Genomic DNA, 27929 nt, shown 5'->3' on the forward strand with positions numbered 1-27929 from the left:
TTTTGCGGCGCGCAGTCAACCCCGGCGAGGAAGATTTGGGCTGAAATCACGGCTTTCTCTGGATGATCGACAGCTCCGGGAGAAACCATCGGCTGGGCGGGGGGAGCCGCCGCCCGCCGCCCGCCCGTCGCCCCCCGCCGCGCCGCCGGCCCCCCGCCGCCCCCCGCCCCGCCGCCGCCCGCCCCGCTGCCGCCGCCCGCCGCCCGCCGCCCCCGCCGGCAGCACGGCGCCCCGGGGCGGGGCGGGCGGCGCGGGGCGCTCCCCTGCGCGGCGGCGGCGGTGGCTCGGCCCGGCCGCGGCGGCGGGGCCGGCGGTGCGCTCCGTGCCCGCGGCCGTGCCCGCGCCGGCGGCGGCCCCAGCGAGGGGGCTCGGCTCTGCGCTCCGCCGCCGCCGCTCCCCCGCCGCCTCCATGGAGCGCCGGCCGCGCCGCCTCTGATGCCCGGCCCGGCGCGCACCATGGGGCCGCTGTGGCTCTGCTGCGTGCCCCTCGCCCTCCTGCCCCTGCTCGCCGCCGTGGAAGGTAAGGGGGGGGGGGCCGCGGGGGGCGGGGGCCCTTCTGGAGTAGGGCGAGCCCCCCTTCGGGATTTTTTTGCCTTTTTTCTTGGGGGGGGGCGGGGGAGGATGGCACTTTGTCCCCCTTCCCCCCCTCCCCGCCGCACCCCCTCCGCAGCGCTGGAGGGGAGGCGAAGTTTTGGGGAAGTGCTGCCCCAGCTGGAGGTGTTGCCGCCGGAGCCCGGTGCGGAGCTGGGGGCCCCTCATGTGTCGTCTCGCCCCCCCCCCCGCCCTCCGCTCCGTCCCTTCCCCCCCCAGACCCTCCCGATCGCTGCGTTGCCCTTCTCTCCGCCATCCCTTCGCCAAGGTGGGCATCCCCCGCCGGCACCCCGGCACCCCCGCAGCAGGTCCCCGGTGCTGGCTGGGTACCGCGCAGCCTCTCTCCTAGGGATGCCCGGGCTGTGCCACGCCGTGCCCGCTGCTGGGGGCTGGGAGAGGCTTTGGGGCGCACCTCAGCAAGGCCTTGTCGGCATCCTGGAACTCACGGCCGGCTCCCCGCTGACGGCGTGGCTTTCCCGGCGTCCCCGGGAGGAGCTGGGCTCCCCGCCGAGTTCCCCCGGTGCTCAGACAAAGCAGAGCCGGGCGGCAGGTGGGGAGCTCCTGCGGGCTGGGTGTGCGGGGAAGGTGCAGGGCGGGAGCCCGGTGGTGGGGTCTAGGCAAGGGGGGAACTCGTCTTCCCCCTCCCGAGCCCATCCCGGCCATGCCTGCCTGCCGCCAGCCCGCCCGCTGCTCGGGCGCCCCGGGAAGCGCCGGAGAACTGGGCTGGGCAGGGGCGAGAGCAAGGTGTCGGCCCGAAAACTGGCTCATCCCTGCGCGGCGCGGTCCACGGGTGTCTGCCCATCGCGGGAGGGCTGTGTCCGAGCCAGCAAGGGGCCGGGTGGCTCCGTTGTCCCCCCAGCTTCGCCGGGCTGGTGGGCAGGCTGGGCGGCCGGCCTTGGGCGTGGAGGCGCCGGGCGGTGGGAGCTGCACGGACGGTGTTTGTCTGGAACATGGATGAGGCACCGTTTATTAAGTTGGAGTTTTGGGAGATGACTCATGGGTTGGCCAGCTATACATCGTGATATTTACAATATGGGAGCTTGGCATAAATAGGACTATTTACGTTGCAGTGGAGAGCGCTAGCCAGCTATGCTATTCAAATGAGCCCAGTATGTTTTTAATTATGGGGGGGGTTGGGGTGATGAGCGTGTTTGTGGGAGCATATGTGTCCACGTGGGACGTCTGGCCTGAGCAGCCCGCAGCGTTGACACTTGCAACGGGGTTTGTGCTTGGCCCGAGCGGGCTTGGCCGTGCAGAGCCGACGCTGCTGACTACGGCAGGGGAGGGAGCCGGGCACCTTGTGCAGGAGCAGGGTGACACCTCCACCGTGCCCTGCCCTTCCTGCACGCCGAGAGGAGCTGCCGGGCGCTGCTGGGTGGTCGGTGACCAGCTCCCGGGGCTCTTCCATGCTGGCTTGAAGACATGGGTGACCTTCCCACTGTCACGGCAGGAGCAGTGGGGACTGGATGCATGAGTGCCTGGGCTCATGCCGAGGGTTGGGAAATACACATCTGGGGATGAGGGGGCAGCCAGTGCTGGCGGGGGGTTTCGCTTGCCGAAGATGAGATGATCGCCGTGTGGTGTGCTCCTCCATGGATGGGGATGCTCCCGAGGAGATGGTTGATGGGGGCCCTGCACTGTGCTTCCAGCAACTGTCCCCATCTGGGGCTGCATGCATTGATTTGGGTTCAGTGGGGTCCCCCCCGCACTCCCGCTGCTGCCTGCTGCCTTGTCGTGTGCGCGTCGTGGGGCTGCGATGGTGGGTCACACTGCTGGTGTGGGCAGCTGGCTGCCATGTCCCAGCCTTTCCCTCCTTGCAAAGGCTTCTGGAGAGCTGGTGAGGCGAAAGCGTGCAGGACGCAGCTCCCCAGGCGCCTCTGCTCCTTCCTCCCCTTTGGGAGCTGCCTCTTCCCAGGGCTCCTTGGGATGCTTGGACACGGCGTCCCTCTGCGTCTGCAGACGCTCTGGACCCCGTTGGTGTGGGCAGACTGACCCGACAGCGGCCGCTGGCCAAGGAGATGGCGGCCGGACCACACTGCATCCCCGCCAGCCACAGGGCACCTCCGTGGTGGCGGTGCCCCCTGCCCTGCCGTCACCAGCTCCGGCAAATTCCCAGGGCCAACATCGGGGCAAAAAAAGGCTTGTTCAGGGGAAAAACATGTTCTGGTTATTTGTCCAGGGATCCCGCCTCTTGAGTCCTGTTTTCAGCTCTGCTACAGAGCTTTTCTCTAATGCTGGTAATTTCACTTGTCTCCTCTGTGCCTCAGTTTTCCTAATTACAAGGCGTAAAATAATACAATCGTCTTTCCCAAGGGAGCCGCGAGGTTTTGTTAATGAACATGACAAAGTGCTTTGGGATCCGTGGTTGAAAGCGCAGCCTTAGTCAGTGCGTGTGTGTGTGGGGTGTTTATTTATCTACATGCTTTATATTTCTCTGTACGCTATATATTCACTTGCATTTAACAAACCTTAATTAGAAACAAAGCCGATAGGGAAGGAAATATAAACAGGAGTGTGCATGAAAATTGGAAGTTGATTACTCACTGGCCAGCAGAATGCGTGTCTCGGGCTCGGGAGGAAAGGCTGTTTGGTTAAAACCGGCTCTGTTAAAAGGAAATGTGAAAAGAACGTAAAACATAAATCAATATGGAAAACAGGGAGGTGGATGACAACGTACATAAAGCAGAGGTTAAGAATTGCGTACAGTTGTTAAGGCAGTTGCAAGGTAATGTATCTGCAGCTGAGAAAGTTCAGGCTTATAAAAGGAAAGTTTTTTTGTGGGTGTTTTTTTAAAAAAAAAACCCAAACCAGAAAGTCAAGAACAAAGGAGTCCTGGAAGAGTCTGGATCCCACACCGGTTGGTAACAGTGCCGCTATCACTAACGGCTCCTCTTTGTATTCCTGCTGGTGTATGCTGCACGCGTATCTGGAGTACTGATACTTCCAAGGTATTTTTGGGGGGAGCTGGGAAGGGCACTTAGGTATTTTAAAGTCAACAGCCTGGCTAACTCGCATGCGAGGGGGAAAAAAACCCTGAAGGTGCTCTTTACCCCGTTGGAGTTAACTTTTCATAAACCTTACGGCGTTGGCAAGTTTCCCAAGGGCTGGAGGAAAGCCAGCCGTGTGCCAAAAAATGCAAAAGGAGAAACGAGATGGCCCTAATTTCTGTGAGCGTGCAGGCAGCGCCAGAGCCGGCAGCGTGGAGGCAGTGGCGGGCTCCGATGGGCGAGGGAGAATCGCCCGACATGAATTTTGCTGGGAAGCAGCATCACAGGTGGGCAAGGGGACGTGATGTTGAGCATCCTTCTGTGCTGGGCAGCCGTGATCCTGAGCCCGGCCTTGGGCTTGGAGAGGGATGCTGGGATGGGAGGGCCCTTTCCTCTCGCGGGGCATGCCGTGGCCGAGGTGCTGGACACGAACACCCATGCCCATCATGTTTCTGCATAGTTAGTAATGTATTATAATTTACACAATATACTTTATGCATTCATTATCTTGCATACATGTGCATAACATACAGTATATTGTATTTTCTGTATGCTATCATGAATTTCAGTGTTAAAATATGGTCACCTCTCTTGTACACATGGTCGTGATCCGCTGCTGAGCATCTCCGCAGCCTCCTCCAGGCCCGGGGTGGTGCGGGGGGATGCCAGCAAACACGGGGCTCAGTCTGTGCCTTGTTGTGTCTGGCTTCGTGTTCTCAGTGGAGGGAGGCTTTAGCCATCTCACCAAGGTTACGGGTCACACCAGGGCAGTTGCTTTGACCTTGGTGCTCCGGGGCGGTGGCGTGTGCCTGGGGTGTGCCAGGACCGTGAGAGCTGCGGAGCGTCCCAGCGAGCCCAGCACGCTCTGGAGGGATGCGGCAGAGCAGCAGGTCCAGGAAAAATCACAGGATCTGTCAAGGAGCTGATCCATCCTGTGTGTTTGAACTTCAGAGCTGCAAATGCTGTCCCGAGTCCAGGCTGGAAACAAATTCTTGACAAATGGGACTAGAGACCGTGGTTTCAGGTCAGCCCTGTGCTGGCCATCTCACTGCTGCTGCCTGCCCTCCTCATCCCCATTTCCTGGGTTAATTTTTGACACGGTGCATTCCTTGCACCCGCCTGCCCTTTGCATTACTGGGGCAGCAGCAGGGAAAACTCCTTCTGGAGACCAAATAAATCGGTGCCCAATTTAAATGTCCATGTAGCTGCTGTTGCAGCTCTGCTCCTCTGCTTTTCCCAGGTGGAAGCAGCAGTTACTCCTGATCCCTGTTGTATTTCCAGCTTCCCTGGCCGAGAAGAGCTGAGGGAGCAGATGCTGGAGGGAGATGCCAAGGGGACAGGGCTGTAAGAAGCCGGCGGTGACGAGGGCTTGGGGCTGTTGAGGCCACTGATGTCCCCCAGCTCCTCGGGACACCCTGCAGGGGATCTGGGGGTGCGAAGGGGACGTGGCTGTGCCTTGAGGGTGATGTTTGGGGGCTGCCCCCTGCGGATGGGAGCAGCGGTCCCCTTTGCAGACGGACTAAGGATCTGCCTGCACTAGTCGGCGGCCATTTGTGTACACATACCTGAGCTGGCTGTAAAGAGGGGTGGGCACCCGCGGGGCTGCGGAACCTGCCTGAGGAGCTGGGTAAACACTGGGTGCTGAGATACCTCCAGAGGCAGGAGTCCTTTGGAGCGAACCGCTCGTGCCCCAACACGTGCTCTCTCCCGACAGACCGAGATGGTGCTTGTGCGTGGGTCTGTCCGAGAGCAGGTGCGGGTCCCCCATCCCGCAGAAAGTCCTTTTTTTACCGAGAAAGACCCCCGTCAGCTCCCATCCTGGTTTGCAGTCCCTCCCAAATCTGGCTTCTGGTTTGCAGAGACGCCGGAGCGAAGCACGGCTGCCCGCTGGGGATGGGGGTAGCGGGGAGATCCTCGGAGGCAAAAGTTCAGCTGTCAGATAAGGGGGTAACGACGGGGCCTCCTGCGATAAGGCGCTGACATGCGGCGCGGGCAGGAGGGAGAGGCAGCGCCCCGGGGGGCTGGGGAGGGGGCTCTGCCCTGGCCGGTACCCGGGGATGCAGGGAGCACGGGCGGGGGTGTCGCTGGGATGCTGGAGGCAGGCAAGGACCCTCGGGGCTGGGAGGCGGCAGCGAGGAGGGTGCGAGGAAGGAGAGGTGCCGCAGGGTGTTGGGCAGGGATATATCGATGCCGACTTTATATCGATGTTGGGTGTCTCGGGAACGTGCTGGATGGATGGCAGTGTGTGCCAGGTCACAGGCGCAGGGGTGTGCTGGCCCCCCACCCCTGAGAAAAGCTGGATGGAGGCAAAGGAATAAGGGAGGATCGTGCTGTGCCGCCCGCCCGTCTCTGAGTTTCCATGCTCAAGGATGAAGGGAGCAGCGCTGGGTCTCTGCTACCCCTCCGACCCGACTCGCGGCACCAATTGCCAAGCGTTGAGGGAGATGAAATGGGCCGGGAGGGTAGGAAACACAGCTGTAATTGTGGATGGTCTGTGCCTCCATAAATGTCACATAGGGGCGTTATTCAGAAATTACAGTTTGAGCGATGGTGAATAATCGCAGCTCTTTGGAGAGCCCATGAGAGGAGGATCTCTAGATTTAGACCTGAGCATCACGCACGATGCAGTGCAAGGTGTGGGGCTGGCTCCGTGGGAGCAGGTTCAGTCTCCTGGTGGGCACGGGAAGGGGCTGGTGAGCTCCAAAAGTTGGTGAAGCTTTGTCAATTGGTCTGATAAATTAAATAAATTCTTTCCACCTTACCTGTCTTAGAGGCAGACCATCGCATCTGTCAAATGACCAGCACTGGAAAATACTACACAGTATCATTTTGTAAGTCAGGGAAGATGAAGGAGCTAGCTGAAGGGAGCAGCTAAAATGGGGAAATACTTGCATGTGATGTGGGAAATGATATTAAAGCTCAGGATAAATTCACACAGCAGTCTGAGTTTTAAAAAAGAAAATAAATCTTGATTAAATGGCAAATTGAAGGAGGTCACCGGAGGTAAAAAGATGTTCTTCAGAAAGTGGAAGTGGTGTCTAAAAGGGGAAAATAGAAAAAAATCAGAAACTGTGGCATGATGAACATAAAGCCATATATGGCGGGCTGAGAGGAGTTTGAAAAACAACTTGTGGGAAGAAATGAATTATCCTCCCCCCAAACAAATGAGAATCGGGAGGTTAAACCTGACCAGGATGGAGCACTTGGGGAGATGAGGAGCAACTTCAGTGTCCCCCCCACATGGCTGCGGCCAAGGGGACCCTGCCAAGGAGCTTTCCTTCCCAGGGCAGGGCTGAGAGACTGCCCCGAAGTGATGGCAGAAGAGCTTGTATTTTAGAATAAATTCATAAAACAAATATTGGAGCCAGAGCAAATGGGACGAGCATCCTTTAAGAAGAGCTCCCTGGGTGATCCAGCAGACTCCAGACCAGTAATTTTAGAGGAAGGGCTCTCTTATGTATTAAAATCTGCTTAAAGAAGGTGAAACAAAGAGTCAGTTTTCCCACTGGATGGGGGTCAGCGTGAGGCTTGCTTGTGCAACGTATTTATAAACGTGCTAGAAAGGGGTGGGAACTCATAGGCTAGAAAGTTTGCAGATTATACAAAATTATTCAGGAAGATAAAAACAACAGTTGTCTTCAAAATACTGTAAAAGGATCTCATGACACTGGATAACCAGGCTATAAAGTGGCAGATTAAATGTAGTCAGTGATGAATGAAAAGGGATTCACATGGAAAAAATTACCCTAAACCCATGCATGCACAGTGGCAGTCTTTAAATTACTTATTAGCATTTTAAGAAAGAGATCTTAAAGTCATTGTGGATGGCTCTTTGAAAGCATCAACTCAGAACTGGGAAAGGCTGGGAAAGGAGGGTGAAGACACTTGTACAGGAGAGATACAGGAACGGGGGGGCTTCAGGAAAGATGCAGTCTGAGGGGGGCACAGAGGTGCGTCGGGCCGTGGGAGGTGTGAAGAAGAGGGTGATGAAGGGGTGGCGATTCATTATTTTATATTTTTTCACTCACTCTTGAGTTCTCAAGCAGCAGGTTTAAAACCAGGAGCGATGGCGGGTGGAGGCAGGAGTGCGTTGGGCAGGATGAAGCCCGTCCCTGCCCGCCCTGGGGGCATCAAGAAGCCCTTGATGCTGGGCACCCCGCTTTCTGCATCCCCCCGGTGCACTGCTGGAGGTGGGAGGGAAACCAGGAATCCCTTCAGCTCAGCGTCCTGTGGTGGATGCAGTATTTGAGGTCTGTCCCAAAGGAAAAGGTGTCCTCTCCAGGCTCTGATGCTGGATGCCCGTGCTCGGTGGGGGCCCCATTGCCCCCCCCAGCTTCCAGCGGGGCTTTCAAGACCATCTGCAGCTTCTGAGGGGAAGCACCGGGGGGGTCCACGCCGGTCTGGGTGCTCATCGCCTTGGCCGTGACGGTGGACTCTGGGGGTGCAGGAACGCCCTCCAGCCTTACGCAGGCTCCCGGTTTTGGCAGGGTGCGGGTGAGGGTGAGGTTCCCTGGAAAATGCCTGTTGGCAGTCGGCGTTGCCCTGCTCGGCGTTTTGGAGGGTGAGAGCAACTGGCTGGAGCTGGGGGAGGAGAGGAGCCACCCTCAGCCCTGGGTTATTCTGGGGGGCAAAGGCTGGGTTTAGGGGAGGTGCTGGGCCCCTCGCCTGCCGGCTGAGCGGGTCGGGGGGTGGCAAGGGCGGCCGAGCGTGTGAACGTCCCCGCGGCGGAGGGGACGCCTTGAGCCGTGCAGGCTCGTGCTCAAAAGGCCAGACAAAGGGAACAATGGGCTCCGCGGCCGGGCTCCTGGGCAGCCTGCGGCTGGCTGCCGAGCCCCCGGCATGGGAGAGGAGGGGGAGGCGGTTGGGCTGGCCACGAAGGGCTTGGTTCCCCTCTGCTCCCACCCAAGCTTTGGGGGTCATGGGGACACCTGGTTCACAGCGGACTGAAGGACGAACCGTGTCCCAGGCGATGGTTATCACACATTGAGCAGCTCGCTGCCTGCGCTCAGCTGGGCCAGGCTTATTGGGGGTCCGTCTGCCCGGCAGCAGGCTGAAACGAGCCCTACTCTGTGGGAAGCTCAGAGTCACCCTGACTCCCAAAACACATCCCCAAAGTGCGGGGGGTGCTACCAGAGCCTGGTGAGCTCTGGTTGCACATCCTTGCCATGGCTTGCAGGGACTCTTGTTGGGCTGCTGGTGCTGTGCTGCTCTGCTGCGGTCAGGCAGGGGAGGGGGAGAGCCAGGGAGGGCGAGGAGGGTCAAACGGGGTCTGGACCCTCTTTCCAGACCCTCTGTGAGCCTGGACAACTTCAGCAGAGGGATGCAGGAGAAAGAAGGCATCTCCACTCCATCCTCCGCAGCCCCGGTGCACAGGGGTCGAGGGATGCTGTGGATGAGAAGCACCACGTGCATCACGGCATGGCGGTGCAGGTTCTTCCTATCCCAGAGTCTCTCAGGGCAGGGGAGGACCAACTGGAGCACTTTGTCTTGGGACAGGGGACAGGGAGTCCTCGGATGCTCTTCGGTCTCCAGAGCAGATCCTGCTTTTGGGACCCTGCTCCCCATCTGCCTTCCCGAGCCGCCCCCAATGCCACTTGCTCGTACGGGGTGGCCACTGAACCCAAGTGCTTTGGCTTGCGTTGCTCGCTGAGACTAGAGGGTTGGGCATGATGTGTCTGAGGACAAACTGGGCAGGAACAGGCTGTTCAGGTGTGTGGTTTCTTTCACCCCAGAGACTGGTGTGCGTGTCCTACCAGGATCTGTATCTGCTTGCATCCGCTGTTCTCAGTTCTCTCCAGGCACAGGCCGGTGGCCATGGCTGCTACTTCTGGAGGGAGCTGGCAGCATCCTTCCCTGCCACTGGCTCCCGTGAGTCTGCAGCTCATTCTCCCCGGGTATGGACAAGGTGCTACCTCCTGGAGTTTGGCTTCAAGCCTTTCTCTCATGAGTTGCATCTCTTTTTTGCAAGCTCAGCTTTTTTATGTGGCCAGCATTTGAGCTCTTGGGTAGGGGTGATGGGACTCATCAGTCTGACCGAGGAGGAAGGCTTGGTCCGAGGACATACATGGGGATGATGCCTTTATCCCATATCTACCACCTGTTCTGAGGATGTGTCTGAAGAAGCTGTTTGGGGTCTTGAACAAGAGCTAGGAGCGCTCTCGAATGACATACACGTGCAGCTGGTTTGAGGCAAGGTATGCAGAAAGTCTGCTGAAGATCAGGATTGGGCCACCTGAACAAGTTGGGTGCAGCAGAGGGGAGGTTGAAGGAGCCCCGGACCATCGCGGAGCGGTTCGTGCGGTGGCAAGTGGCTGCGAGCTGGCGGGGCGGCTGTCCCAGCCGGTGCACGCCACATGGTTGGGTGTGAGATGGGCTGGAGCACGTGAGGGGTCACGTCTCGCCGTGCAGAGGTTACGGTCGCGTTTCATGATTTGCTTTGCTTGTAATCCTGTTTCCAGGCTCCACAACTGCAACTCGGAAACCTTTACGGTGAGCCTCACTTAATAAATCTTTGCCTTGTTTTACTTTTAAGCCTGTCTGGTATCAGGGGACAAAGCGAGCAGGAGAAATGCATGAACTGGGGGCAGCGTGGATGAAATAAAACAAGGTGTACGAGCTGGCTGGAGTGCATTGCCTGCAGGGAGGGGGCTGGCCAGGCTGCAGAGAGTTAATTGCGGCATGCCAGCTTTGGGGAAAGCATTTCCTGCGGATCTCTCCTGCAGGATCCCCGCCACCTCCAAGGTTGCTTGCGGAGCGCCCTTGCAGGTGGCTGAGTGCTGGTTTTGTGTGCTCGTCCCCAGCCTTTGTATGCACGCCCCGGCGTGCAAGCTGCCTGCGTGCGCACAGAGAGAGCACCTGCGTGTTAAATGCGAGCAGGCACGTGGCTTCCTTGCTGCTCTGGCGTAGAAATGGGCCCAGCTCTGGGAGGGAAAGCAAGCCGGTCATGTTTTTTTTTTTTTCTTTCCCTGGGGAGCAGAGAGCGGCTGGTGCCTGGATGTGGGGAATGGCTGGTGGCAGGGTGTTAATTGCCCGATGCTGGCACATGCCGGGTGGTGGGACGGAGATGTCTGCCCCTCCGAGCTTGCTCCTGCCTGGCACGGGGCGCGATGGTGCGGCAGCGAGGCAGTGGATGGAGGCAGGCTCTAGAGGAGCCCCACCAGCGACAGTTTCCAACCAGGTTGGGCAAATGCATTCCCCGGGCAGAGCCTGGAGCCACCCTGTCCATGCTGAAACTGGGACAAAGCCCTGCTCCTTTTACCGCATTGCAGAAGGATGGGTAGTCCCCCTGTAACAAGGACCCTCCTGGGCTTCGCCAGTCCTCAGCACATGTTAGCACCGCTCCAGAGGCTCGGAAAGGTTAAGCACAGAAGTGTGCATGATGCTGTGTGGAAATCCCCTGACAGCAGACACGTAGCAGAGCAGCGGGGCGCTGGCGTGGGCTGGAGGAGCAGGCTGTGCCAGCTGCTCTGGAGGGGACGGGGTGCTGAGCGACTCTGGGACTTGCCCCCGTTCATCTGCTCTACCTTTGGGGAACCTCACAGAGGGGTGCTTGGACAGATGCAGAGCAGTCGGGAGCAGGGCAGGCACAGGAAAGGTGCTAATTAGGATGTTGGCAGCATTAGTAGGGGTTGGTGTCTGGCTGGTGGGAAGTGTTGAACAGGCAGCGCAGGGTCTGCTCTGTGTCGCGCTCGGTGTAAATCTCCAGGCAGCAGGCAGCTAGCGAGTCTGCGGGTGGGATGAGGCCAGCTCGGGTGTGCCGTAGAGCCGTCCTGGGGCAGGTGGGTGCTGCTGTGGGTCTAGCCATGGCAGCTGGGTGATGGTCGGTGATGTGGCTCTGTCATGGGAGAGGCAGACCCGCTCTGAGCATCGCCTGGTGATGGGGAGATGCCGGCTTCAGCTGGCTGCACTGCTGCTGCACAGAGCCAGCGCCTGCTACGCCTGGTTTCCTCCTCCTTTTGGCTCTTCACCTTTCTTTTTCCAAGGCTGCAGGTGAGATGGAGAGCAGAGAAGTTGCTAACGATGCTTTTTTTTCTTTTTTTTTGGGGGCTGATGTCAAACTCTCGTGCCTTCAGATTGAATCACTGCCACCAGATTTTGCTGTGACTGACACCTGTTCTGGCTGCAGAGCGACAGCTTTTGATAAACACAGATCCTCTGGAAACGCTGAACTTACTGGCAGCTGCTCCCATTTTTTGTCTGGTCTCTGTTCCCGGGTTTGGCTAAACCTTGCACCGCTCCGGGAGGTTGCTGATGCTCCTCCTCGGGTTGAGCAGTGGCTGGGGAGGTCTCCTGGGCTCTGCTGGTTTATGGCGAGGCACAGGACAGGCAGGAGGTGCAGACACGCAAGTAAGGCTTTGCTGGGGAGTGCATCCAGGCTGGTCTCTCTGAGCCGAGCACTGGGGCTGAACAAGTGGCTGTCCCCATCCTGGTGGGACTCGCCTCACGGATGCGTGCCAAGAGCTGAGTGGGCCAGCTTGTCCCCGGCGATTGCTTTCATCCCTCGGCATTGCAGAAGCCCATCCTTGCTTACCTGCAGGGCTGAGGGTGAGGTACAGCCTCTCTGGGCTGGGTCCTGCAGCGCTGCTTTGCTGCTCCCTGTATCCATATGTCTCTATGTAAGAAAAGGTGGGGCTGCGCGGGGCGGGGGGTGGATTGAATTTTGGACTGGAAAGTAAGCGATGTGCAGGGGACGCTGCCAAGGGCTGCGGTAGGTTTGGGAGCGGCACGTTTGGGGACCAAGAGGAGGGACCGGTGGAGCACCCGTGTCCCTGCGGTGTGCTGGACCGGGTGGCAAGGGGCTGCCCACGTGGCCTCATGCTGGGGGAAGCGAAGCAGGTCACCCTCAAGGAGAAGTCTTGCCCTGTAATTTGGGTGGCCTAAATATGACCTGTGCTCCCACTTGTGGGTGCTGAGCCCTTGGAAAGCTGACCCAGTATTTTACCGTGCTGTTGGGAGGTCCTCAGTGTGTGGGCTACAGAGGGAAAAGGGAAAAAAACCTGGGATTTGCGAGGTCAGCCCTGGGTGTGTCGTCCCCCAGCCTGGAATTGCTCGGTGGCCAGCGGGGTGGAGAAGTGCTTGGCCCCTGCTGTGGGTCTCCGGGCGTGCTGGCAGCTCACTGAGCCATGGCGGCGTGCCCGCCCCGTTGTGATTCCATCGCGGTGCCCATCGCCCTCTGCATCGGGGTCTGTGCTACGTGTGCTGGAAGGAGAAACCCCACGGGTGCAGGGGCTCGGGTGATAGCATCCGCTGCGGGGTCTCCATCCCTTCGGTGGCAGGAATGTGCTGTACGCTTGCGCAGGGCTAAAATAAAACTGCTGGCAAAGTCCCATCCCACGTAGAGATCCTGGCTGTGCTCTGAGGGACACATCCCTCTCCTGGCCTCTGTGGCTGGGGATGCTCAGTGCAGGGTTTCTGAGGTGGTGGTGTCTTTTATTTGATGCAGAAGAAGGATTTGAAATCGAAGTAGGCTCTTGTGCTTGATGTGCTCCAGAACTTTAACTCTGAGAGGCCACCTCGCATGGCTGTGGGCTAACGTGAGCGTTGGGAGCCCACCTGGAATGGGCGTGTGGTGGCCATGAAGGAGATGATGCATCATGCCAGGGAGTATCACGAAGGCGACCAAACAAGCTGATGGATGAGTCAACAAAGAAAAAAAAAAAGCAAAAAAAAAAAAAGAAAAGCCTTGGTTCTGTTCCAATTCTGTAACAATAAAATGAAACAAACGTCATATTCAAATTGCCTGGAGAAATCCCACCCACCAGTGGTGCCGAGGGAGACCCCACCAGTCTGACATCGAGCACTCCCTCTCCGAGGATGGGTATCCCACATACAGCCTCCATCGGTGCGTTGCAGCAGAGGGGGTTCCTGCCCCCCAGCCCTCCCACTATTCCCCTTTCCAGCTAAGCTGAGGGTCTGGAGGGGGGGCTTGGCTTTGCTGCACAAGCCTGTCCTCCAGCGTGGGTTTGGTGTGACCCTGTGCCAGGCCTGGGCTTGGAGGTGCCCACTCTTCCGACGTCTCCCCCTCCAAATCTTTATTTCCTTCTCAGACAGTCAAGTTAGAGCACCCTGGGGTGGTTTGTCCCAGTGGGAATGGTTTCCTGGGTCAATTTCTGCTTGGGCCAGGTGGCTGTGTTCGGGTGTCCTCTCCCTGGAGGCTGGCTCCTGGGAGGGCTTTGCCCATGCCAGGGACCACGGTCTCTACTCCAGCCATGGAGCAGCAGTGTGGTAGAGACAGCGGGGACACACAACTTGGATCATCTCAGTGTAGTGAGGTTGGCTCAGAATTAAGTGTTTTAACTGCTTAGAAAATGTTGCCGTGAGATTTATCCAGTGTCTTAGGAGGGTGGCGAAGGGCCCTGTGCTGGTCCTGGGACTGCTTCTAGGAGAGAAGGACATTGGAGCCCACTGCTGAGACCACATTTTTCAAGAGCAGTTCCATCTCCTGCACCCAGGTTCTGGGACCCAGAACAAGTCCTGGAGGAGTGATTGTCCTTTGCCCTGGGCTGCCGCGGGAGTAAATATTCACTGGAGATCAGCACAGCAGCGACTGCTGAGTCGCTTTTATTTCGGTCTCAAGATAGCGAGGCCCGTTGGAGGTGCGAGCGGGGATGGCCCGTGGCGGGGCTCGCCGGCCTTTAATGCTTGGAATAGTTTTGCCGCTTGCATTTGCAGGGCTCTGGCGGGGATGAGACTTGCTGGTCTCCATGGTTTTATGTGCCGTGGGACTGTGCCAGCAGTTTAATCACAGCTGAACCCTCATAGAGCAGCATAAAAAATGTTGTAGTTGGGATTAGGTTACCCATCCTTCCTATAAAAGACTCTATAAACAGTCCATCAAGCCCAAGCATTCCTCTGTTGGCTGTGAGGTCCTTTGCTCTTAATGGGTCTGGCATTTGCTTTGACTAAGTCTTTTTTTTGGGGGGGAGGCACTGCTTTAAAGGAGCCCCCAAAGGATGGCTTTTCTGCTTGCATTAGTGGGGGAACCCAACTGGGCTGGCTTGGCAGAGGCGGTGTTGGATGTCAGAGGATCTGGCTGGGGAGGCAGGGGCTGAGAGCAGCCGTGACAAGCCCAGAAGGCACTGACAACAGCAGCTGCTCCCTCCCCATTGCTGAGGGCTTTTTCCGTATGGATTTGCCGTTTGCTGGGGAGCTGGAGAGTTTTCCCTAACCTTGGGCAGGCGAGGACCTGGACTCTTCCTCTCCCATCTCCTGGCATGCCTCAGACCTGTCTTGTCTCTGCTGCAGCTTGAGCAAGTCCCCAAAAGCTGTTGAAAATCCTAAAGCTTGGGCTGGGCACCAAGTGGTCTCTTTCTAGCTGTGGGTGTGCTCCTGCCTTCATCTTCAGGTGTGATGCCTGCTGTGGAAGAGCCCCTGGTTTAATACTGTCTGTAGGACTTTCTTGGGGTGCTTTGAGTTTTGTTGTTCAGCCTTTGGGGAGCCCCAGGGCAGGGAATGGAGGGATGCGGGTGGTGCTGGGGATGTTCCCTGTCCTGGATGCAGATCCCTGAGGCAGGTCTGCGCACACCTCGGTCGTATCTTGGGACAGCTCATCTACGGGACCTCGCAGATGCTCTTGCCCAGGACGATCATCTCTCTCCTGGAAACCTTAAAACCTTGGTTACGTTCCTGCTCTCCCAGCAATGGAAGGGGAGGAGGAGCAAAGTCAGCATTTGTTTGCACACCCAGACTTAGCCCTAATCCTCCTGGCTCCCCAGGAGGTCCCCAGCTGTGACGGCAGTCCCGTGGTCGACACCTGCCTCCTTAGAAGGGGACTGAAGCTGTCCTGTTGTTTCAGGCACAGGGAGTGTCTGTCGGGTGGGAGCAGCATCCCTGCTGTGGTGCCAGAGCCGGGTGCAGGGGTCTGGCCCCGACCAGTGCCACCGTGTCGCTGGGACCATCTGGAGTTTTTCCTGGCTGGCGCTTACATCTGTGGAGCCACACCAGCTCAGGGGTGTTTGCTGGAGGAGACCAGGCTTTCCAGAGCTTTTCCCAACACAGTTCAAATTATTTTAAGGATTGTGCCCTCCCCCCAACTTCCCTTTGAAGATTATTTGGTCAATTTAATCACCAGCACAAAAGTGAGGTTTCTAATGTAAGCTGTTAGCAAGACCCCCTCCCTTAGTATCCTGCAGAGGGCAATTCAGTCCACCTGCCTGGGATGGCTGGTTTAGATCATCTGCCTTGTCCTCGGAGGCCCTTTTCTCTCTGTCATTACTCTCTGTAGAAAATTAACAACTGCATTAAAGTGGAAGCATTATTTTTTCATATGGCGAACGCCAAGGGAGGTGAATCCCATGTCCTTTACCTGAGGATGCTCTGTGAGCTTGAAGAGCGTTAGGTACCTCAGCATCGGTGTCCTTCATCTCTCTCCATCATGCTAACTGTGAGACAAAAATGAATCGGGCGGGTTCCTGCAGAGCCTGCTGAGGTCCAAGGCTGGGAACTATTACTAGGAACCTGCCAGCTAATCAGCTCTTAATCCCTTTAGCATGTTTTTGGCAATACGGAGTTGTATGCCCAGGCAACGGCTCGGCTGTCGCTGGCACGGCTGGCTCTGCTCCCCCGTGCTGCCGTCACGCCTCCTGGTTTCGGTAGTCGGAAAGCCTCCTGCCTCGTACACGGTTCCTCTCACCAATCAAACTTGTAATCTCAGTGAAGAATGAAATCAGATTTGTTTGACAAGACCTGTTTCCTGTAGAAGTATGTTGACTGGTGCTAATTATACTCCGGTTCTTTAATTCTTTATGATTTGAATTACATCAGCATTTTCATTATTTTCCCAGAAGTGATTTCAGGCTGAGCGAGACCTTGAATGCCGACCATTTCATCGCGTTATAATCCTAGTGCATCTACGAAACGTGATCCTTCTGCACTGAGATGCTTCTGCATTAGTGTCTTCAAGGACTTACCAGCTTTCTTCTTCTCCCAGGCATCCCCTCATGGGCTCTTGCTTGCTAATTCTTGAAGTCTGTTGAGTCTGTCAGTGTGGAATGTGTTTAATTTTCTTAGCTCTCCCTCTCCCCATCCCAGTCCCTGAAGTGTTATGAGCTCTGATACTTCTCAGTCAGAAGTTGTCCCCTGCCTTGTGCTCTCCACTGGTTGCTGGGGCTCATGGATCTGCACCGTCTTTTCCTCAGGCGGCTGTTGGAAGTGATAAAGAACTTTCTGAAGTCTCCTCCTGCCTTCCAAAGTGCTTCTGCCCTCATGCCTCCCCCTTTGGCAAAGGAGATGGGGATACTGTCTAGGAACACGGTGCTGTAAGAGCTACGTAGGTTTGCTCCGCTGCCCAGTTATTCATGCAAACATTGACCAGTACTGGAACCGGGCTGTGGAGCTTTCTTCTGGTTTTCTTCCAATTTGATGTTAATGGTTAGTCCCGGAATTTGATTTTTCAACCTATTGTGGAGGTGTTGTACAAGAATTTCATGTGGTCATGGTTCCTTGGGCTTGTTTATGAAAGTGTCATAACTGAAAGGCCCATAAATGAAGATAAACGATGGCAGTGGCTTCTCCCACCTCCACGAGGCCATTGTCCGTGTAGAAAAGCATCAAGTTGTTCGGTCACCGCGTGGTCTTGACTCATCCGTTCCAGCTGTGGCCAAAGTCTTAGTTATTTGCTAGATGCTTGCAAATGGTGTGTGTGATTTTTAGAGAGAATTACAGCCAGACGGTCCCTGGGTCGTTAGTTATGTATGAGCTAAGGAATCCTGCGTTACTAACAGGAGGAAGCAGCCCTGTCCTCCTGAGGGCTATGGAAATAACATTCTGCTTTCCTAATAAAGACAGAGGCTGGCTGGCCCTGGCCATCCTTCACAAACTGTTACAAAGAACCGCAGCGAGGGAAGCTCTGATTGCATGTAGGGAAAAAAAAAAAAAAAATTAATCACCCTGAAAGTGGTACAGTGATGAAGCAGGGCTCAGAAAGGTGACAGCATCTCCATCCCTGGGCATGTTTCTATGTTTCTATGTTTCTATGAATTTTAATATTTTTACTTAGCATTTTCTCTATGTGCTTTAAAGAACACCACCACCATAACATTTTTTTTTGTCTTCAGGCATGCCAGGCATGGTTTTTCCATAGGTTTCCCTTATTAAGTTGCTTCACTTCATGCCAGTCACAATAAAATATGAGTTGCCTGCTTATTCTTCTGTTTCTCATGTAATGCCTTGGTATGTGCGGTTGTCACCAGCACTTTGTAACTCTGAGGTTGGTTTTATTTGAAGCTGTTTTCTTCCTAAATTGTCAAATTGTAGCCTTTTTTTTAAAAAAAAAAAAGGTGTTTAAACTTTTCTTTGAGTCATGGAATCATAGAATGGCTTGCGTTGGAAGGGACCTCCAAAGATCTTCTAGTCCAAAATCCCTCTGTTTTTCATTTGTACTTTTTGTTCCTGTTTCCTGGTTGACTCTGCTTGCAAATTTTATAAGATTTGGGAAATTAATGTGTTTGGAGCAATGGGTAAAGGCATTTCAGGTTTGGCCTGTCCTCCCTTTAACCAACACAGGCTGTGATCATCAGCGCTGGGACAATTACATGTTTCCAGTCTGGTGATTCAGCCCTCTTTCTGTGTCATTATGAGGTCCAAAATTGTAGACCTCGGGGTCTTTAATGCACTTTGTGCATTAAAATTATGTAACGAGCCTGTCCTCACTGATCGCAGGGTATGTTATAGCATAATGGTGACAGATATTGACAGGTACAAGGCACCAGTGTTTCCAGGCAGTGCGAGAAGCAGAAATCTGGTGGTGAGGGCTGGGCTGTTGGGTCTGTGTCCATCACGTGTTGGCTTTCCATCATGTGTGTCGTTGTACATTTTCATATCCCAAGCAGGTTTGTGATTTGTGTTGGTGCAATCGTGGCTTAGCTGAACTGGTGTAAACTGAAGTGTCTTCTCCAGCATCCTCTTTGGCTTAACTGCCCTGTGATGATTTTATAGTGTAGGCTAGTCCTAGTCCCAGTTCTGGTGGATTGACATGCGAATGATGGCATGGTTGGACCCCCTCCATTGTAGACAAGACAGAAGCTGGAGGAGACATGGTTTGGGGAGGTGACAGAGGGGTCTGCTGGGGCAGCTCGGTTTGGGCACATGGTCACCTTGCAATCACCTCTCCCTGGCTCTCACCGTCCTCCTCCTCAGGAGCCCTGGCCAGATTTCTTGCTGAAATGGAGAGTGGAGTCCAAGACTGCCTCAGCCTCGGGTTAGGCACAGTGTCAGATGAGTTCCTTGGATGGAAGAAAGACCACTGATGGCTGGATTTGAAGGGATGTGCAATGACAATAGCCTTTGTGAGCCGGTGACGTGCCCTGCTTTGCAGATGGGGAAGGACCTACTGCCCTGCCAAAACCAGCTTTCACCTGAGAAGGTGGCTCCTGCAAGACCTTTGCTGATATCTCTGTTGGTGCAAGTTGAGCTGACTTGATGCATTGCTGCTGATTAAGGAAGAAGAGTCCTTTTGGCATGCACTGAAGGGTGGATGAGCCTCTAAATTTGCGGGATGGATGCCAAGGTGCAGACACTCATATTGATGAGCCTGGTGGTAGACCAGGGAGATCTTGCCTTACTGTGCCTTGCTGTCTTTGTGCATCTGCAGGATTTTTGCTCTAAAACACCATAAAGAGAAAGCAATGCTATTTTCCCCCCACCAAGTAAGTTCTAATACTGAACAGATTGACATCTTGGAGTAGGCTGAAGGGGTTGTGTTGTCAGTGGGACTGAGTGGCTCCCAGTTCCTTGGATGGTTAATGTGGAGATGGGTCTGGATGATGTACGAGAGTGTTTCCCAGACTGTGTTTCCAACCATCCCTCCTGTGGGCAAAATTCAGAGCAGCGTGTTGTAGCTCCGCTTGCCAGAAGAAGGGAGCATTGGGGTGGCAGACGGGGGTCTGGATGAGATGGTGGTTTGCATCATGATACAGGAGACATTGTACTGGGGAAGTGATTTGGGGTCCTGCTATGTCTGCTCAACTTCTAGGAGAACAAGATTTTTCAACTCCATCAGTAAAACAAGGCACCTCCATCTTTGATCAGAGTAGATGTCCAGCTCTGGTATCCCAGTCCCTAAGGTGCCCTCACCCCAGTCATAGCAGTGATCAGAGTGGCTGAGGATTTGCTCGGTCAAGTCCTGGAAACCCCCAGTGCTGGAGATCCCCCACCTCTCTGGTGGCCTGCCTCAGGGCTGTACGGCCTTCCCGAGGAAGCAATGTCCTAAATAATCTTTTGATATCCAACTTGAACCTCCCAAGTCACAGTTTATGTTTTGAAAAGGTCTCTCCTGGGCCAAGATGCCCATCCTGGAGTCACTTGCTGTCCTTGTTTTGTGGGATGAGATGCTTTCTTCTTAGCTGGGGCATGGGTGAAAGCTGTGTTTTCCCCTCATGCCTTTCATCCTTTTCTTTAGGAAATTGCATCTTTCTGGGAATGGCCGGGTTCACGGTTTAAACCATGCTTTGTTTTTTGTTCTCTACTTACTCTGCCCCAAATATTGGTGGTACGCAAACAGCATTGCCCCGATGGCGACGATCCCATTTGGCCATGGATTCCCACTGCCCCAGAGATCCTGTCCTGGAGGTCTGGGGAACGAAGCATCTAGGGGGAGGTGGGTGAAGAGCTAATCCGTGAGCTGATTTATCTCTAAGGCATGGTTCACAACACTCCCGCTGTGCACGAACTAGAAATGCCTGCAGACATCCAGAATACCTTGCAGAAGTGATGCTAAACTAAATGCTGGACCGCTTCAGAGTTTCTTTTTCCTTGGAGTAATAATTTGCAATCATAACCCAGCTTCAAAAAGCACCTGAGTCAGATGGGGGTGAATTATTTGCAGACAGCAGAGCTTCCTTCTCCTGCACGCCAACAGCATCTTGCAAGTGGAGGATGCGGTGGGAGAGGCTGTGGCTGTGAAAGATGTCCAGAGATGGGAGCAGGTCCATCCCTGACCGGGAAATGCTCCTTCCATTCCCACTCCCGCCTGGCACACCGGTTCCTTCCCATCTGTCGCAGTGGGGTTTTTAATAGCCGTTTCCCTGTGAAATCAGAAAGATTGCCGGCTGTGAAATACAAATGATACGTACTAAATGCTGTGTAATAGATTCCGCTTGCAACGTTTCGTGACTGTGTGTTTCTAATAAAAGCCTCCGGGAGCGAGGCAGAGGCTCGCCCGCTGGTGGGTGGTCGGGATGCTGGGGAGGGCTGGGTCCCGCCGCCGGCGTGCGCGGTCCCCACGAGGCTCACGGGCAGCCGGGGCCGCTCTTGTAAGATGAAACAGCCAGCTATGAAACCCCACGGAGGATGCGTACCAAGGAAAAAAAGCTCACAATGATGCTCTTCAAGGGGGGTTGTCTGTTCTCTGCCGATGGGGATGTGGGGTGAAAATGTGGGGTTCGGGGGAACAGGGCAGCAGCAGGACTTGCTTTGCATTATTGTGGGACACAAAGCTGCTCCTGAGGCCATACCCTCTTGCTCAGGCTGGCCGTGACGATGGGCAGATCACGGAGATGTGTGCTATACGGTGCTTTAGCATGGAGAAAAGCTCGTGGGCAGCACTTGGTGTTTTCAAACTGGGGGACAGATGAGTCACCTTGAGAGTTGTTGCAGAGGTAAGCAGGGGTTTCAAACCTTTTACGTGCAATTCAGCAGCATTAGGAGTATGGGGGGTTCCTGTGGTGCTCCAGCAAGAAACGGATTTACAGGCATGTGCTGAAGGGGCATAAAATTGGCTGGTCACAGGAAAATACCCTAAGTGGGTCACCACCACTTTTTGGGCAGCATTGCTAAAGAGATCCCTGTCTGTGGCAAGTACCGGTTTTGGGAGAGTAATAAAGATGGGAGAGGATGGGTTGGTGATACCTGAGACAATTTGGTGCATCAGGGGAATAAAAGTGTGTCTGAGTGTGGCCACGGTATATCTGGGAGCAGAAAGTGTGGTCCACAGCTTTGGGACAGGAGATGCCAACTGGGAAATCTCTGGCCCTGAAAACAGGTTTGAAGTGCATTTCCCCGGAATGAAGGAGCTCATCAGGTCCTTGCCTGGTGAGCCAGGACATACCAGTTTATCCTTTCCTTCTGAAGATGGGTCCTGGGTGCTGGCTCCATTTCTGTTGTCCACAGCCAAAGGAGAATCAAAACAGATGTCATGACTCAAGGTGTGGAAGGCCTGCCCATCGTTTGCTTTATCCAGCAGATGAAGGAGTGTCTTCGGCCCCGTCAGCTGGAACGGGCCTGGAGGAAGGGTTGTTAGTCGCGAAGGTCTGTTTAATTTAGCAGGGCAGGACTCTGTGGCTTGGAAGCTGGACTAATTCAGACTGGTTGTGGAGCATGTTTTTAATAACGTGTCTAATTAACTGTGCAGCAGCTCACCCAGGGAAGTAGTCGAATCGCTATTGCTCGTAATCTGCAGATCAAAGGTGACTGATTTCTCATAAACTGGTTTTGACCCCCGGGGCTCTTCCCCCCAGCTAATACCCCTCTGTCTCCAGCCGTCCTCGGGCACGTGCTGGGCCGGCGGGATGGCCGGGCAGCCCAGCCAGGCTGTTTGCCGGCTTAGTGACGTGCCAGCCTGTGTTCGACTGTGGCGGATGCCAACGCCTGGTGCTGAAGCCCTGCTCACGCTGCCCCGTGCGGGGGCGTGCTGGGCTGGCTGCGCTCCCCCCACCCCATCCTCCGCGGGTATCACGGAGCAAACATCTCCCTGATAATACGCATCTGACTGACCCTTCGGTTTCAAGGGGCATGCTCGTGAATACAAAGATGCCCGGACACCAGCTGCTGATCAGGGTTACCTGCTGCGTGCTGGCATCTCCCAGCGGCGTGCACTGCTGCGGCGTCGGCTGGCACTTACCCTGTGCTGCTCGAGGTCCTTCCCCACGGGCACAGACCGGGACTGAGAAATTTAACAGCAATATTGGATGCTTCCTTCTGAAAGACTCGCCCTTGTCTAAATAAACCCGGGGAAGTCCTTCGGCCGGCGCTGGGCAGAGTGTCGGACCAGATGTTTGCGCTTCACCCGTCTGACCTCCCGATCGATGGAGCCGTGAACTGTCCTTTGTTCACCCGTCCTTGCGGTTGGACACCCGCTGCCACCTCCACGACAACCGGCCCCGCTGCAGACAGCCGCCGGCTGCAGGGCTTGGGTGGGGGGGGTCCCCTCTGCCCCCCGGCTGGTGGGGCTGTCAGCGCACAGGGCGCTTCGCTGCCCCCTCCCCTGCAGCAAAAAGGGGTCGAAGCCATTTTGCTCCTGCCGTTGTTTTGTGGGTGCTCAGTGTTGTGTTTTGCAGGGTCTGATGTTTCACTGCACTTTTTTTAAAGGGGGGTGGCCGAAGCAGGCGCTGCCCCCGAGTGAGCGTTTGCAAGCCTTGTGCCATCCCTGTAGCGAGTGCTGGCGAGGCCTCTGCTGCCCTGAACGTCTCCGCCTGCTCTGCCCGTCCCAGGTGCCACCTCAGAGGACCCGCATGTCTGGTGGGGGCTGAGCTGTGTGGGTGTCCCCTCCTGTCACCTGTGCCTCTGCAATGCAACATTTCGCTTTTGGGGGCTTTTTCATGTGAGTGACCCCGTCGGGAAAATCCACGGTATCGGAAGGAAGAAAAGTTATCGGAAATGAAAGGCACTGGAGGTCTGATCGATGGTCTTGTTTCACACTTGCCCAGCTCCTCCGCAGTGGAAACCATCTGGGTATCGGCAGCTGTCACCTCCTCAGCTGCATGGCTGGTCCCTGCAGGGATGCTGCCCCTGGCCCCCAACCTCTCTCACCTCTCCGTGTCCGCTCTCCCACACTCCCCAGCGCAGGGCTTTGCTCCCTGCGGACCGTCCCTGGGCATCCGTCCTGGCCCGGGGACATCGTGGCCTGGGGACAGGTGGGTGTGCGGAGCTGGCACTGCCTTGGCATGGTGCGTGGTGCTTTCGCCCATGCTTGGAGGTTTTACCAAGTTAAGTCCATGTCCTGTGAGTCAGAACTGCATCAAGAGTTAAATTTTCTCTGAAAGGAGCAAACAAAGGCTCAGCCAAGGGGTTTTTATTCATCTATAAGCCCGTGGCTGTGTGAGCAGATAGATGGGGCCAGCAGCCCTGGGCATCCCACCAGCATCTCTGCCAGGGGCGGCTGTGCCAAGGGCCCCGGCACCTCTGCTCTCTGGGCAGGATAAATCAGGAGTCATGGAGGAGTGCTGCATCCTCCACAGTGTTGGAGGTACCTCCCACAAATTGAGGAGGGTTTTTTCATGCCAAGGAGATGTTTTGTGCTGCCTGGACTGCTGGGGTGCGATGAGGCGCTGACGTGCTCCTGGTGGGGCTGGGACCGGCTGGTCCTCCCCTTCGCTGCCCGCCAGGATGTGGGTTTTGGGGAGACTTCGGGGCGAGCAGCTTGGGGGTGTAGCGTTCTTTGCAGCTGCTGAGATCCAGTCGTGCTCCAGCTCCCCGTGCCGGAGGAGCCGTGCTGCTGCCAGTCCCAAGCTGCGCTCACCCCCTGCCCCAGAGCAGCTCTGCCCACCTGGGGGGGGGCAGCCGGAGGGTCACGTCTGGGCTGCCGTGGCATCACAGCCTCTGGGCTCTCCGTGCCACCGGTAGCTTGGCAAGCTTGCCAGGGCGTGCCAGGGTTGCAGGGGCTTTGGAGGACGAGTGCTGGCCACGCACGAGGCTGCACGTGCAAGCTCACGCTCTGCCCATGGGCAGGTCTGGTCTTGAGAATGCCGATGTGGCCGCCTTCGGCCCACGCTGCAGGCATGTCCGCTGAGATGTGTTGCCCACCATAAATACCCTGTGCATCCCAGAGGCAGCATCCCGTCTGCTCCATTGTCCCTGACGGCGGCGCAGGGTGCTGGGGGTTTCCTGTGGCTCGGCCACCGTGGCCGCGGGCTGCCCCAGGCTCTTGTGTGGTGGCAGCAAGACCTGCCAGGATGCTCTTGGGGAGCAGCACCTCCTGAAAGAGCTTTTCAGATGGGCGAGGAGGGGTGCTGTGGTGGCAGAGGACCAAGCGTGGCTTTGGGAAGTGGGAGAAGAGCAGAGCCCTCTTCTTTTAGTGTTCCTGGGGGTCTGGGCACATCCCTGGGTGCTCAAGCACATCCTGTAGGTCAGAGTCCCTCCCTGAGCAGGAGAAGGGCCTTGAGCCCTCCGGAGATCCCTTCCCATCACACTCATGGGTTTCAAGGATCATCGGGAGTGCAGCAGAAAGGGGAGGATGAATTTGCTGCTCCCTCACGTGTTTTCCTCCTGCAGACATTGATTTATAAAGGCTGTTTCATGCTGAGTAGGGAATTTGGGGGATGGTGCATTCCCTGCACAAGACTTTTCGCCTGATTTCCCATGTCAAGGCTGAGGAGGCTGTCAGGTAACGCCTTGGTCACTCTGTACACTAGATTTTGGAAGCGTGGAACTTTTATGAGGCTCAGACAGCAAGCCCTAAACCCTGCAAAGCTGTTGGTGTTTGTCTGCTCGGAGGATGTGGGGCTGCTCTCTGCTTGGCAGGGTGGTTGTTCACGGGAGGAGGGAGCAGGGATGCAGCCAGTGGATCCTTCCATGGTCCCCACCATGGAGAGGAGGCCTGGGGTGCTGGGGAGGGGTGCAGACACAGCCTGTCCCAAGGACACGTCATCCCCGCGGGGGCCTGTGGGTGAGTTTGCTGCCGGCCGTGAGTCTCTGGGCAGTGTCACTTTGATGTCATGTGCTGGAAGGGTCTGGGGGTGCTGATCAGCACCAAGCCAAGACTGTGCATTGCAAGGGGCCAGGGTGCTCCATCTGCACCGATTTCCTCAGCCTCTCCTGGGGCAGGCTGTGGGGATGGCTCTCTGCCTCAGTTTCCCTCCCAGCCAGTAGAGAAGAGCGGTACCTCCTCCTTGCACAGGCACGCTCTGGAAGAGCTGGGCATTCCTGAGACAGATGCAAGAGGCTTTTACCCACAGTGAGAAAAGACAGTGAAACAGGGGCCTTCCCCACTGCAGAAACACGGTGGCAGCGGTGTGTCCTTCCCCATGTCGACAGCTGCCTGTGGGCACTCCAGATGGCTCCTGCCCAACATCCACGCGGATACCTCTGCCGCTTTTATCCTCAAAGCTTGCTCGGCGGGTGTCCTGGTTGCTGCACCTCCTTGACAGAGCATCTGAGATGCAGAGCAAGCATCGGCATGGGGCTGAACTGCCTGGTTCTCAGCCTGGAGAGCCCTTGACACTGGATTCGCCCTCACTGATTCTCACCGTGTTGTCCTACATCCCGACCACTCAGCTAACACCCGGGTATCTCTCTGGTTAGACTCCTGTCAGGATGTTGGTTGAGTTGTCTGGGTGACTCTTGTGGCTTTTGCAGAGCTGACGTGTTGTTTCTCCTGGGTTTTGGTGGTCAGCCCGGTGGGGCCAGGACAGATCCTGCATCGGTACTTGTAGAGCCACTGTGGCCTCTGCAGGCAGCACTTGGACCACGTGCTTTGGCATCCTCCTGGTCTGGGAAGGGTTTGCTGAGCAGCTGGGAATTTCTGCATCGCTTTGCAGTGGCTCCCCGGGTTATCTCCATCCCTGGAGCTCTCCCAGGCTCAGCTAGGCAAAGCCCTGGCTGCCCCGGTCTCATGGTGGGGATGGGGTTGGACTGAGCCGGCTGAGCTCCTCTCCACCAGCCCTGGGGGATGCTGTGAAATTATTCCTCATCCTCGGACTGCCCCGTCCCTGCTTGGTGCACAGCAAAAGCTGTTGGCAGGGGAGAGGAGAGCTGCTGGTCCTGGGGCTGTCCTCACCCCACAGGTCTGTCCGGGCTCTGCTGACGACACGAAGGAGCTGCTTGAGAGCAAATAGTTGTCTTGAGCATGATGATGCTACCGGGAAACAACTCTAAAGTCGCTAACGTGGCCCCGACACCACTCACTCCTGGATGGGGCAGGGTGAGCAGCTGCCCGGGGCGGTGGGATGCTGCCGGCCAGAGGTCTCAGGCATGTCCATGGCTCTTGGCATCCCCTGGTCGCTGCTGGTCCCAGCCTGGAGCCACCACGTCTGCTCGTCCCTCCTGGCTTTGCCCTTGGTTTGGTATGGTGGGATGGGGCGTCTGCCTTTGCTGCCTGACTTCACACTCGAGTGTCCCTGTGGACTCGCCTTTCCACAGCTCTGGTTGTGTTTGCTTTTTGTATTTAAGAATTCCTCTTTTTCTCTCCTTTATGTTTGCTGGCAGTTGATTTTTTTCATTGATACATCCTTTTGCAACTGTCTGCATCTTATGACTGCTAATTTACTGCTGCCAACTTCCCCTGGTTTTAATTTATACAATATGTTTATTTTTACTGCAATTTTTTTCTTTTATTCAAAGCCAAGATAATTTTTAGCTAAAGATGCCTTCTTTTATGATCGCAGATTTATGAGATTTTGGCAAAGCTTTCTTAAGCTAGCTGTAATTACTCTTCATTGGTTTTGTTTACATTTCCCCCCTAATCAATTTTTGCTAATAATCCCTTTCAACTTTTGGAAATTGCCCCTTTTCCACCTCCGGGTGTGTTTCTTTTCGGTGGATGCAAAAATCTCTTCCCGCGTATGTGTAAGCAGATTATGGTTGTCTCTACCTTTGCAACGGCTCATCCTTCGTTCACTGATGCCCTCGCCTTCAGCTCTCAAAATGAGGTTTGCTCTGCGATTACCCACATCAGTTGTATTACTTTGTGATGCAGATGAGTCTCCACAGGTGCTGGGGTCTCCAGGACCCCATCCCAGGGGGGCCCTGCACCCCAGCGTGTGCTCTCTGCCAGCCCCGTGAGCAGCAGAGCTGGTTCATATGCTGCCGCCACCTTCTCCAGGTGGGTCTGCAGACCAGCAGATACGTCCCAGCATGGACGTTCCCCACCCCTGTGCCCGTCCCGGGTCCCCCAGGTCCTCGACGCAGCCCTTGCTGGTGATGGCAGCTGTGGAGCAGAGGCGAGTCGTACCTGAGATTTCGGCCCTGGAGGGGTTTCTCTCTCCTTGCGGTCCTGCAGCCCATCTCTGCCTGCTTCGAGGATGCTCTTTCCCGATGGAGGGCAGCTGGCTGGTTCCTGCTTGATGGGCAGTGCCATGATGGATGGATGGATGGAGCACATCCCTCACCCAGGCAGGGCCACCAGCGAGCAGGAGCCTCGCGGCATCCACCAGTGGAGCATCCCCTGGGTTCAGCCTGCTGCCTGGGGCGGTGGTATTAGCGTGTAATGAATTACCCGGGCGTGAAAGAGGAATCTCCGTGGTGAGGTATTGAAGATGGGATTTTCCCAAGGAAGGAAACGTTTGCAGCTTCCTAAAAATACCCACTGCCAGCAGCTGCCGGCTTGGCTGTGGCTGTATCTGCAGTGGGGGGACCCGGAGGGGATGTAGGGTTTGCGTTCCTGGTGTGGCTGCGAGCAAACCCCTGGAGATACCAAAGGGA

The 27929-nt window shown here is 56.0% G+C and overlaps 1 protein-coding gene across 5 annotated transcripts in view; it reads left to right on the top strand.

Moving 5' to 3' along the window:
* Window positions 1–279: 279 nt before the first annotated feature.
* EPHB2 (EPH receptor B2) overlaps window positions 280–27929 on the top strand; it is a 130596-nt gene continuing 102946 nt past the window's right edge. For 3 of the 5 annotated variants that reach the window (XM_075773059.1, XM_075773060.1, XM_075773058.1), the window contains exon 1: window positions 288–520. In XM_075773059.1, the coding sequence (XP_075629174.1) occupies window positions 436–520 (85 nt within the window). In that variant the 5' untranslated portion in view covers window positions 288–435. Of the gene's footprint in view, window positions 521–827; window positions 860–27929 lie in introns of those variants that run through there. The other 2 variants (XM_075773062.1, XM_075773061.1) reach the window with 2 other exon arrangements.

The sequence above is a fragment of the Balearica regulorum genome, chromosome 21 (assembly GCF_011004875.1).
Source record: "Balearica regulorum gibbericeps isolate bBalReg1 chromosome 21, bBalReg1.pri, whole genome shotgun sequence".
NCBI lineage: Eukaryota > Metazoa > Chordata > Aves > Gruiformes > Gruidae > Balearica > Balearica regulorum.